We start from the raw sequence: 13,255 nt of genomic DNA on the forward strand, positions 1-13,255 counted from the left end.
TTGTGCTTTGTGTGGCCGCGTGCACTCGACTTTATACAATCTGTTTTACAAAACCGGTTTATGTAAAATCGGAATAATCCTGTAGTGTAGGTGTACCCTCAGATGCTGTGGCAGTGGGAAAGGGCAGCAGAGCTGTCCAGCGTCCTGCAAATTTAAAGAGGAGCAGAGGCAGCAAGTGTGTAGGAAGAGGGAAATGGATGGTTAGCAGCCCAGCAGTGAATGATTGGGCCTCTCACGCAGCGTTGGAGCCTAGCAGGGAGATTCAGGAGCTCAGTGAGGGATGGCCTTTGGCTTGTCTGATATGACAGTGGGAGCTGAGTGGCTGGAGCCACAGCTTCTTTTCAGGAGAGAGGAGGGATCTAAGGTGGGGCTTTTTGCCTATGTCCTTGTTGGAAGGGATGGTAATGAGCAGGAAAGGGGAAGGAGCAGAGTGACTGGAGCACCACCGTTTGCTTTGGGCACCAACTGCCACTTTGGGGGACTTGGAGAGAGAGGAGAGGCTGGTTACCTCAATGACTTCCCTCTGTAACAGTTCCATTATGGCAATATGTAAAGCTGGTACTTGGCATTTGAACTATGCCGGATGAAGCATTTCTCTTTCCATTGAAATGCCAGTCTGATTACTGATTTGAGAGAGTAGTGCTTCAGTCTCTGTTTAATTAAATCTCCTTAGCCCTCCCTCTGTAGCTGTCTACTGCTTGCCAATCTCCCTAATAACTGGGAGTTAGCAAAACCCATTCATGATAGTAAAAGGAAAATAACTCACCAATAACTGGAGTTCCCCTAATATGTATATATCTGTGTACATCCACACAGCTCTTTCCTCCTTCCCCTTCTCTTTGGAGGATGGTTAGTGTCAGGAAGAAGAAGCAAGCTGAGCTTGCAGGGTGTGAAAAGGACAGTCTCTGTAATGGCATCAGTTGGAATGCTGGACCAAATCTTTGGAATGCATGCGCATCCTAATGGACAGGCTGCTTTGAACTGTTCCAGGGACCCACCAAAGCAAGTGTGCCCCTCTTTAACTGGAGATCTGCAACACATTCAGCAAACTTCTCTTGTCTATTAAATAATCTTCCTTTTTCTTTTACTCTTTGTATTTAATCAGGCAGCGTAGTTCTGTCTTGGGGCATGATAGATATTTGTTTGGTCAGAATGATTCATTTCTCCATCTCTGATAGCTGTTTTGTTATTAATATATATGAATAGCCAGCAAATTAATTATTTCACCTGAATGTAACTGTCACAAGGCAGAGTCTATGCTGCAGGGCGGGGTGAGGGCGGGAAGGCTTGGCTGGAGTGCATTTTTGGCTTTTCTCAACTGCAGGACAGATCAGATAATGTACTAAACTGCACCAGATGTAGTCAGACCAAGAATCAAGGCAACACAAAGGTGTCTTAAAAGCCACTCTTGAGCCACCTTGGGCTCAACCAACCCCATGAACCTGGCCTATTGTCTTCAGTGGAGTACTCCCAATCTTTAATTGTGTAGCTGAGAGCAGAATCAGTCCCCTGAGCTCCCAGGTAAATTAGAAAGCTGAGTCAGTATATTAAATACCACCATTAATCTTCTCATAGGCAAAAGCAGTGTCAGATCTATATTTCAGGTGGATTCAGAAAATAAAAAACTCATTGTCAGCATCTGGCAACCTGAAGTTACAGAAGCCAGATTTACAGTAGTATGTACTTAATTGCTGCCTTAGAAAGCATATTAAAACCCCAAGAATGTTAGTAAAGACCCCTAAGGCATGACAACTCCATCCCTTCTTAAAGATAATCAGAGAGTAGCTACTGTTTCTTCAAAGAGATTGTCCTGGAAAAATTAGCTCTCCCTGTGGAGAATGTATTCATGGAGCCACACTCTCCCTGAAACCTGAAGATAGAATCCTAGCAAGAAATAAGAGTAGAACAATATATTGAAAACATACAATAACATACAATATTATTATTTTCAACTTTTAAAAATAGGCTTACATACTCCTGAGGTCGGCGAACTGCTTCGGAACATCTGGCAAAGCTTATCCATGCTCTATTGCTTAATTTAACTGAATTACAGTAGCGCTGAGGAGATCCCAGTCATGGATCAAACCCCTGTGGTGCTAGGTGCTGTACAAACACAGAGACAGTCCATACCCCAAAGAGCTTACAGTCTTAGTGTGAGACAAGAGACAACAGCCTGACGCAACCAATAGAGGGGGGAGCACAAGGAAGCAATGTGACGATCCTAGCCAGCCACGTTAAGTTTTTTGTAGTCCTCAGGGCAAAGGGGAGTTTTAAGGAAGGATCTGAAAGAGGACAATGAGCTAGCTTTGCAAATGTTTTGAGGAGCAGCTCCTGGGCATAAGGACCAACACGGGAAACAGCACCAAGTTGGAAAATGTAACCAGTGGGCAGTGGAGGAGGCATTGTTAGGAATGCAGAGGGGAGAGTAATTATCTCGATAACGTATCAGAGATGATAGGTAAGTGGGGATAGGCCACAAGGGCCTTACAACCAAGACCAGTAGTTTTTGATGCAGTAGCAAGGGGGGAGTCAGTGGAGAGATGTGCAGAGAGGAGGGAAATAGCTGGAGTAATGAGGCAGGAACATGATCTTTGCTATAGCATTTTGGATGGATGTAAGTGGGGAAGATTGCATTTGTCAAGGACATGTTGCAGCAGTTGAGATATGAGATGATGAGGGCCTAGGTGAGCCTTTTAGCTGTGTGGATGGCAAGGCCAGGTCTTAGAAATATTGTGCAAGAAGAAGCAGTAAGCTTTCGACTGGCCTGAATCAGTGAGCCTAGAGCAAGATCTGAGTCGAAGAGAACACCATGGTTCCAGGCATGAGAGATAGGCAGGAACGTGGTGCTGGCCACGGTAACTGAGAGAGGAGAGAGAGGGAAAGGCTTTGGACGAAGAAGGAAGAGCTCTGTTGTGGGTTAAGCTGATGGCTGGACATCCAGGAGGAGATGTCAGAGAGACAGGCTGAGATTTCAGTTTGAACAGAAGGAGAGAGGTCCACAGCAGAGAACTAGATCTGTGGATCATTGGCATGGAGATGATAGCTGAACTCATTAAATGCTTAAATATTTTTCTGCTTACTAGCTCTACTCCTTTAATACAAAATTTGAGTCTTGTTCTTCGTGTTTGTCATGCTTTATGTTTGCATTCCTTCATTGATGATTGTCATGTTTTACTGAAAATTAAATGAATTCTTTTCTCTGACAGGTGAATAGGGTTTATGTTATTTTTGACCTGCCCACTACCGTGTCAATGATCAAACTGTGGAATTATGCGAAAACTCCCCAAAGGGGAGTGAGAGAATTTGGTGTAAGTACTTATTCATAGCCAATTTTGATGAGTCAGCTTGCCCTAATTTCCTTTTTTATTTCATACTTATAATTTATCACAGTGTGATTCACACTTTTTGTGTGTAACTTCAACATAAATGTCTAAGTTTTTAAAAACATGATGATTCATTAAAGTTAATATGAGAATAACAGAATCAGTTTCTGTAATAGGGTGCAGTCAGTTCTTCTATGCCTGCTCATATATTTTATTAGAAACTAATCTACCAGGAGACAGAGTGAGAAAGCACCAGAGGCAAACTGAGAGAGATGCAAACTGTTTGATACAGAGACACAGCTGAACTAGTGACCAGCTCTCCTGGAACAAATGGTGCAATTTCTATTGAGTTGACAGAGAAGACTGTATTGAAAGCAATGACAGTTCATTCGGACACTTTTTCCAGAAGAGTTTTCATGAATAATAATATAAACTGTTGTGTTGCTTGAACAAAAGTGATTCTTGATTATTTTATGTTTCCAGCTTCTTGTAGATGACTTGCTTGTGTACAATGGAATTCTGGACATGGTGACTCACATAGTGCATGGCATCCTGCCCACCTGTGACCCTGTGGTCCCGTATCATACCATTCTCTTTACAGATGATGAGAGGATTTATCAGCGAGAGAAGAATACAGTGATTAGGTATGTGCTGGGCTTTGATTTTAATGAGGAATCCTGTTTACATAATTTTATTTCTAGTGGCTGATATCAGCAACTTCTAAATTACTGCAGAGAATTGCAGTGCTATGTAGTGACCAGCATAGAAAGCAATTGTGCTGTATATTAGATTCAAAGGATCAGATACCAACCCAGTGATGCTAAATGAAAAGGAGATTTTAATAAATTGAGAAAGTTAGTGCCAAAAGTGAAAAAAAAAATTAAAATCCTTACATTTGGCATCAGTTCTACTAAGGAGACAATACTATAGTCTCACCAAGTATGCATGCCATAGAACAAAAAGGTAACCAGGAAGGTGAACAGTAAACCAGTCTGGCTAACTGGTAAGGTTTGAGAGGTTATTTAAGCCAACGATCTTTCAGAGTATGGAAAACCAACCTTAGTGAAGCCAATTAGAAGAAGCATAGATTACAGGATGAAAATATAAGAAGGAAATTAGTAGGGCCCAAATGTATTTCAAGGAGCAAATAGCTAAAGGTATAAAAACAAACTGATGTTACAGGGCTAACGGCACTCTGTCCCCTTTGAGGTCTCTCAGAGTGTACCTGTCAGGTGTCAGGCCTCGTGTCTTTACTGCTCTATTGGTGGAATTCTGCAATTATCCTGCTGCTAGGGCCCTGGGCTGCAGTACCCTGTGTATCAACCATGCTTATCCAGTATGTTCAGCTGGCAGTTTTTTCCCTTTGGGAGCCTGTGACCTGTGGTGAATACAGTGACCAGGGAGACTTCTTGTTTATTTTCACAGTAGGAACAAAGGATAATAGGGAAAAAATGAATTTTAAAATAAGAAACAATCTACATAAGTGTCTATCATTCATACTTAAGGTTTACCATCGCTTGATGGTGACCTGGGCAGCCCTACCTTCTTCAGACACCCCAGTGGTTTTGGCATCAGTCTGCTTTCCATGTCTAGTTACTCAGCAACTACCTCATCTCTAGAGAGAAAACATCCTTTTTTATCTCTGCCAGAGAGTCCCTGGGCTTGTGCCCTTCTGGATCAGTCCAGTCCTTTGGGCTAAACAGGAGGTCAAGCCAGGCTCCTCAGAGACAATGGCTCAGCCACTCTGTGGTAACCCTCAAGGGTTTATCATGGAGCAGCTTATCTCAAGCTATTGTTTTCTTCCTGCTTACTTTTCCTTACAACAGCCTGTTAAACTAACCCAATATTTTCATACAGTAAGCATATCAAATCAACACGCACTATTCCTCAGTTATTACAGGAGCAGCTCCATGCCCATCACACAAACAATAAGAAATTATTTAAGTGTGTCATTAGCAGGAAGCCTGCAATACTCTTGTTGGTGGGTCTGCTGGATCACTAGAGTTAAAGGGAGCAATTAAGTGGGATAAGGACCTTTGCAACAATCTTCCCCAGACAATGTTGGGGAGATTCTTTTTACTGGTAATGGAGATGAGGTGCTATCAGACTGAAGTGTCAAAACGAGAGATGCTGATACAAAGTAAAAGCAGTAAGTCACCAGGCCCACATGGAATTCACTCAAGAGTTCTAAAAGAACTTAAGAAAGCTGCAACTTAACTGGTAGCAAAATTGTGCAGTCTCTCATAAACATCAGCTATGATACTAGAGAATTGATACCAGAGTGGGTATTAAATATGTATCTATACATAAAAAAGGAGTTGTGATCTGAGGAATTACTGGCCAGTGAGCCTTATATCTGTGCCTGGTAAATTGGCTGAAATGACAATTAAGAGTACAGGTATAAAACAGTTAGAAGGTGATTATATAATAGGATCTAACCAGTATGGCTTCTGCAAAGGAACATAATAAAACAATGGATAAAGGAGAACTGATTTACATGGCTTGTCAATGAAATTGAATAGTTGCAAATTGAAAATTTACAGAAGGAAATGCTTTCCCATATAGTACACAACTAACTTGTGGAACTCCTTGCCATTATCATTTGAGGCCAAAACCATAACAGGATTCAAAAAGGGATTAGATGTTTATTTAGATAACAAGAATATCTAAAGTTGTTATAAAAATTTTAAAAATAAACAAGGGCATAAGCCAGTCTCTGACTACTTGGGCATTAGGAGACACTTTTTCTGAGGACATTATCACACAGCTTCCTAGTACAGGATTTTGTGAACTTCCTCCAAAGCATCTGATATTGGTCATTGTTAGTGACAGATTGCTGAACTAGTTGGACCACTGTTCTGAACTAGTATGGCAAGTCCTATGTTCCTATCAAGAGAGTCCTGTCCAAACGACTGTCTCATTGCATTTCTCATTGCTCTTGCCTGGCAGACCTGCAGCTCAGGAGTTGTGCCAGTGCACCTTTAATTGGAGACACAAGTAGCTCCAGCTGTAACTATGAGTCTCCTTTCTCATCTGGAGACTTGTAAAACTACCATATGGCCTTCTCCACACATACTCACAAAGCATTATTGCTTGGAGTTAGTTTCAAGAAAGGAATCGCCATATGAATGATCAGTGCTGCAGAACCTGTTCCCCAGCCAGGGATGCCCTAACTCAGTGGTTCTCAAACTTGGGCTGCCACTTGTTCAGGGAAAGCCCCTGGCGGGCCGGGATGGTTTGTTTACCTGCCGTGTCCACAGGTTTGGCCGATTGTGTCTCCCACTGGCTGCAGTTCGTCGCTCCAGGCCAATGGGGTCTGCAGAAAGTGGCACGGGCTGAGTGACACGTTGGCCGTCCTTCCTGCAGCCCCCATTGGCCTGGAGCAGCGAACCGCAGCCAGTGGGAGCCACAATCGGCCAAACCTGCGGATGCGGCAGGTAAACAAACCAGCCTGGCCTGCCTGGGGCTTTCCCTGAACAAGTGGTGGCCCAAGTTTGAGAACCTCTGCCCTAACTCTCCTGCCCCCAGGATTTTCAGTTCAGGAGATCTCTTGTGTCTCTCTTTTCAGTTGGCCTTTTTTAAGCTTTCATTCCATTTTTTTCTGCAAGGAGAGGCACCCTATCCTCATAGTTTTGTGGTGGAGAGAATAAAACCTCACACTATTAGTACTTGATGGATCTTAACCTTCATTTTCAGAAGTGTGTATAAACTTTTCTTTATTGTTACTTTTGGCATTGGCCTACTGTCTTTCCCACTGCACTGTTCAGCACTTTTTATAAACTTTGGGCCTGATTCTGATCTCATTGACCTGTTTAAATACAGAGTGGCATTATTTTAGATTTACGCTGATGAAGCCTGAGATAGAATCTGTCTCACTTTGTGTTGTTTTGAGATATCACTCCTTTGTTTCCAAGAATGGAAATCTAATACAATAAGGTATCTTTAGAGAAAAGGAAAAAGGTAATTATTGTTTTCTGAAGCTATCATATCACTGGATTCCCACTCACCCACCCTTAGGATTTGCTTTTTGTGGTGGTTGATATATAAGCATAAAATGGGGTTAGTCCATTTTGTTAATTTGCCCAGGTGGCCATTAGATTTTAAAGCTAAAATCTAACAAACTAGGTTTGCCAATTGGATATGTGTTATAGCCAATATAGAATGGAACCTTATAGGATAAACCCTTTTTTTTAAAAAATCCAGGGAACATTAGCTTACTGTTTCTCATTCTGGGTTCTTTACAGGTCAACTTTTAACTTGAACGGTATTTCTCAAATTAGGACACATGCTTATTCTTAACCAGCCAAGAATGTATTAATTCACCCAGAACCAAGTTAGTATACAATCACACATTCACCACTCAAGTGTAGATAACAACCAGTGTTCTAGGTGTGTAGTACACACACACACACACACAATAAAAAGTCTTGCAATCGATTATCACAATCTAGAGTTGTCTCGACAGTTATACCAAGCAACAATGTAAATTATCCAGATTTTTTATTCCATTTACTTATGATACTCTGTTTCAGTTCTTTAGGACCTAGCACTTTTATCACATTCCAAGGATGAACTTGTCTTTAACGCACTTTTAAGAGCGTGGTTACTACAGTTTGAATAGATTGGTCCAGCAGTGAAAAGTTTAGCATGTCAAAAGTAATTGCTTAAAGTTACTGTTTTTTATCTCTCATAGGCCAATTTGCTTGGACATGCAAAGGAATTAAAATCTAAAATAGAGTTACTTTAGGGCCTTGGCTACACTGGCACTTTACAGCGCTGCAACTTTCGTGCTCAGGGGTGTGAAAAAACACCCCCCTGAGCGCTGCAAGATACAGCGCTGTAAAGCCTCAGTGTAATCAGTGCTGCAGTGCTGGGAGTGTGGCTCCCAGCGCTGCAAGCTACACCTGTAGAGGATGTGGTTTACGTGCAGCGCTGGGAGAGCTCTCCCAGCGCTGGCACTCCGACCACACGCGGAGCACTTTGAAATTTCAAGTGTAGCCATACCCTAGGTCTCACTAGAAAGTGTAGACTAGGCAAGATAACCTACAGTTATTTATATTAAAGATTAGAAGGGGAAAAACAGTCTTCAAAATGAAATCTCATCACTTCTTCATATCCACTTAACCTGGGATGGGGGAGAGTCCTTTCCACCCGGCTGGTCTGGGCATCAGTCACACTGATGATTCTGTAGCTTCTTATTCGGTTCAGTCAACTCTCCATTTGCACATGGTAACCTCAATTTTATATACTCTAATTTCAAAGCTGGTTGGAGGGGCCACCTTCTGATTTCTATTGAACATGTGCCAAGTGAGTGCTCTGATTTCAGCTCTCTCCATTTTGGCTGCTTCCATAGGTATCCCATAGTGTAGCTGTACACAAATTTCTTCAATCCTTTTCTTATCGGAAGCCTTTATATGTTCAATTCATTTCAAGGATTGTGTTTCGTTATTAGCCCCTACTATCAATTGGGATCCACCCCTTTTAGCAATTTCTCTTAATATCCCAAAGTTATATCTTTCAACAGTCCTTCTTCCTTGTGCCAGACAATTCCTATTACTTCTAGAGTGCACCAATTATTTACAATGAAAATCAACAAAATCCCTTCTCATCTTCTAAATCTGGAGCTCATTCTCAATGCATTCTTTGGTTGTACATAAGCATTTCACATTATTTAAGACTGACAGTAGAACAAGAAGGATATATATATATTGAAGGAGATAGATCTGACTCACAAGGCAAACAAACTTGCAGCTTCTAATTTGGGGTGAGAGATTGTTCAGGGTATATTTGATTTACAAGGAAAGCAATATATAATTTATAAATTGGGGTGAAAACATGTGGCTTTGATTTTCTTGGGGTACTTTGCCCAATTCGACCTTCAGTCTTACAGCCAGTCGGCTCTAGTTTGCTTAACTTGCAGTTTCCCCATTCATCTCTTGATCCATTCACAATGTGCAATGGGCCACTTTGCATAGAATAGGAAGGTGACAGTCTTTCATGTAAATTGGAGTTCTTTTTAGGTAGGTTGGGAGGAAGAAAGAGGTTTTATCCATATGCAGATCATGAGAGAGTCTTGCCTAGGTGATTAACAGTATCCCCATTTAGCCATTTTAATTTCTGTTCTTTGGGAGAAGAACTTCCAACCTTGTCTGATCTGTGGGTTCTTAGACAAAGTGTCTCACCTGATAGGAATAATTTTCTTCTTGTCTTTACTTCCTAGATGAGTCCTGTTTTAGGATAAATAGCAGTGGATAGCTTCTCTAATTTTTTTTAAGGCTAGAAGGAGTCAGTAGTTATTAATGAGTTGACATTTTTTCTGTATTTAATAGTATTTAAATTTGATTAGATTTTGAAGCTATTGATTCCTGCTTGTAAAGGAACAGACAGTCTGTCTGCAGTCTATACACAAATGTTGCATTGGTTTAACTAAAAATCAGCTTTTAAATAAACCACTCCCATATGGACACACTTAAACTGGAAAGAAAGAGAACATTTTCAACGGTGAGGGTAATTTGATAACATTGGAACAACTTACCTCTGGTTTGATTCTCCATTGCGTACAGTCTTTAAATCAAGAATTTATGTTTTCTAGAAGATATTTTTTAGTTCAACCAGAAGTTATGGTCTTGATGCAGGAATCACTGGATAAAATTCTCTGGCCTATATGATGCAGGAGGCCAGACTAGATGATCATAATGGTCCCTTCTGGCCTTGAAATCTATAAATGTATGAAATTGGTTTATAACTCTTTTATATCAATTTAGCTTAATTCAGTAAATTACCAAATTAAGCCAAATAAATTTAGGATGGTTGCAAACTGATTTAAGAGTGTCTACATGGGTACATGGCACTGGTTTAATGAAGTTGATTTAAAAACAGATTTTGGTTCAGATGGTCAGACTTTGCATCTAGAGAAGGTCAGAATAGACTGTGAAGTGGATGTGATGGTAGCAGTTGGAATGTGTGTTTGAGAGCACCTCTCCCAACAAATATAATTGTGAGGAATAACTTTAGGTTCTTAGGTTTATAGCTGTGGGCTATATGAGGGTGAAGCCTCATCCTTCCAGACTGTGACACTCAGAAGGCAGTGGTGTCAGTGGTGCAGCCTCACAGTAGTTTAGGTAACACATTGCAGTGTGCAGGGGCGGCTCCAGGCCCCAGCACGCCAAGCGCGTGCTTGGGGCGGCATGCCACAGAGGGGCACTCTGCCAGTCGCCGGGAGGGCGGCAGGCAGCTCTGGTGGACCTCCCGCAGGCGTGGCTGCGGAGGGTCCACTGGTCCCGCTGCTCCGGTGGACCTCCATCGGAGCAGCAGGACCAACGGAGCAGCGGGACCAGCAGGAGATCCACCAAAGCCACGGGACCAACGGACCACGGGACTGGCAGAACCTCCGTGCCCACTGGAGCCACCTGCCGCCCTCCCGGCGACCGGCAGAGCGCCCCCCTCTGCATGCCGCCCTGCTTGGGGCAGCGAAATGTCTAGAGCTGCCCCTGGCAGTGTGCTTCCCTGTAGCTGCAGTGGTGTCTATGGACTATTGATTCTCCCTGCTATTGGTCTGCTTTTCATCTTTGCAGCAATCGTGTAGAGGATCAGGATGTACGAATGATGAACGAAAATCAAATTGTTACAAACTCCAAAAAGAAGCAGATTGCTGCTGACCCAGGTGAGTTTCATTTCTTTACGAGAATCTTTTGCCCACTTTCTGCAGACAGAGAATGAATAACAGGCATGCTTTTTGGCAGATATACAATCACCAAGAGTATGGAAAGTGGGGAACCTCCTGTAAATATACCTCCTTTCCCTGCCACCACCACCCCACCCTATGAGGGCAAACCTTCTAATTCAAGTTCCTCCTGCCCCAGCATGACAGCAGGATCCCTTCATCTAGGCCAGTCATTTTTAACATGTTGATGCCCTAACCCCCCCCCCCCCCCCCCGGCTCCCCCATCTCCTCGCTCCCGGGCCCAGTCTGGGCTCCGAGCTCTGCAGCCGAGCCATGCTCCAGGCCCCTCCTGCAGCTCCCGGTCCAGCCGCTCCCAGGTTCTGTTGCCCCGGCCCCACAGCAGGGGCTGCTCTGCTGTGCCCCACCCGGGACACTCGCCCCCTGCAGCCCCGGGAGCCCCTCTCCAGCCATAGGGAGCTCGGGGACCCACCTAGGCAGGGGGCGAACCAGGCAGCCAGGTCCCGCCCCTCCTGGCAGGTGTGTGTCCACTCCACACGTGTCTCCGTCCACCCTGGCCCTGCCCGCTCTGCGCTGCCCCCAGGCCCACGGCACTGCCCTGCAGGCTGCAGGGCTGGAGCAGCCTCCGCACTGCGCTCCTGGCCCCGACCATGACCCATATGCAAACCTGGGAGGGAGGAGGAATGCCGTGTGCTTGGGGAAGAGGCGGGGCCAGGGCGGGGATTTGGGGAAGGATCCAATGGAGTAGTGAGGGGGTGGGGCCAGGGTGAGGATTTGGGGAGGGATCCAATAGGGGAAGGAGGGGGCGGAGTCGGGGAGCGTGGGGCAAGAGTGCCTGAGCGGAGGGCAAAATTGCTTGTTTGTCCAGTGTCCCAACCAGACATCGGTCGGGACATGGGACAAACAAGCAAATATCGTGACAGTCCTGATAAAATCGGTACGTCTGGTCACCCTAATGGTACCTGCTCATAGCAGAGTAGGCAGTTTGTTTTCCCACTAGTTAGCAGGTTGAGTTAAAGACTATGGGGGAGCCTATTCTGTAATTTGACCTGCTAACTAATGTGAAAACTACAAATTGCCTTGTCTTCACTAGGCTTTTACCTTGCATTTGTTACCTTGAGTTCGCTAACTATGTGGAAGCCCTGAGGGAAGGCTAGCAATTGGCCAGCGTAGCCCTTAAGAATCCCTCAGAGAGGAAGCAGCAAACTTGCTGAAGGGCTTCCTTGTTCACCCCTCCAAAGTCCTGCAGGTGAGTGTGAATTTCCAGATGGTCAGTGATATCAGGAGCTGCTGATAGAGTCATCTTACACTAGTCTGCTACTAGCAGATCATCCCTCGTCGAGGTCAGCACAGTCTTTGTTCTGTAACTCAATCTGAAAATGGACTGATATGGATCAAAGAAATCTGTTGAATGCAAGTGTAGCTCACGCTGACTCATCACCACCTTCTTGATAATGGAGCCCAAGAAAGGGACCCAGTTCAAGATGAGATGAAAATTGATGAGGTTGTCCATGTCCACAGTTGGTTCCCAAGCAAGAGTGTAACTGCTCTTGTTTAAACATGGCGGGCAATTTTCATACTTCAAGGAAGACATTACAGTAATGCTACTCTTCAGTACTGGCCTCGGTGTGTTTCCACTGGGTTTTTAATCAGCTTTGAAAGACATAAATTCATCTCAGAGGTGGTTGGTTGTGCTCCCCAAGTAAACCACGCAGTCAAGACAGTGGTTTTTGTTTCCATCCACTCTTATGGAAGCTGTCGAGCAGCCTGAATCTGATCAATCTTCTCTAAATAATAATCACAATTAATTAGCAGTTCATTGTAGACTTTACTGAGAAATACTTGGACTGTGTTACCATACTGAATATGAGGATTCATGAGACTTGATCTCAGGTCTATGCTGATGGGAGAAGCTGCAGAGTTTTAAGTGTAGACCTGCCCTCAGAGTGTCACAGCTAAATACAACATGGAACAGATTGTTTAGCACAAGTATTTAAAACACATTTCAAGGGACCATTCAAGATTAAGTGGCCCATTAACACCGCTGTATTCATGAGGAGGAAGAGTGGGGAAGCAGCTGGGGGAGGGTTAGTGGATTATAGATTGTTGTAGTAAACCATAAATCCAGTGTCTCTGACTGGAAGGGTGAAGAAGAGCTCTGTGTAAGCTTGAAGGCTTGTCTCTCTCACTAACAGAAGTTGACCCAGTAAAATATATTGCCTCACCCACCTTGTCTCTAATATATTAATGG

At 43.7% G+C, this 13,255-nt stretch overlaps 1 protein-coding gene across 3 annotated transcripts in view; it reads left to right on the top strand.

Moving 5' to 3' along the window:
* KIAA0556 (KIAA0556 ortholog) overlaps positions 1-13,255 on the top strand; it is a 187,336-nt gene that overhangs the window by 164,136 nt on the left and 9,945 nt on the right. For all 3 annotated transcript variants that reach the window (XM_030579222.1, XM_030579224.1, XM_030579223.1), the window contains 3 exons: positions 3,207-3,308; positions 3,807-3,967; positions 10,898-10,986. In XM_030579222.1, the coding sequence (XP_030435082.1) occupies positions 3,207-3,308; positions 3,807-3,967; positions 10,898-10,986 (352 nt within the window). The remainder of the gene's footprint in view (positions 1-3,206; positions 3,309-3,806; positions 3,968-10,897; positions 10,987-13,255) is intronic.

Source organism: Gopherus evgoodei, chromosome 10 (genome assembly GCF_007399415.2).
Source record: "Gopherus evgoodei ecotype Sinaloan lineage chromosome 10, rGopEvg1_v1.p, whole genome shotgun sequence".
NCBI classification, from domain to species: domain Eukaryota; kingdom Metazoa; phylum Chordata; order Testudines; family Testudinidae; genus Gopherus; species Gopherus evgoodei.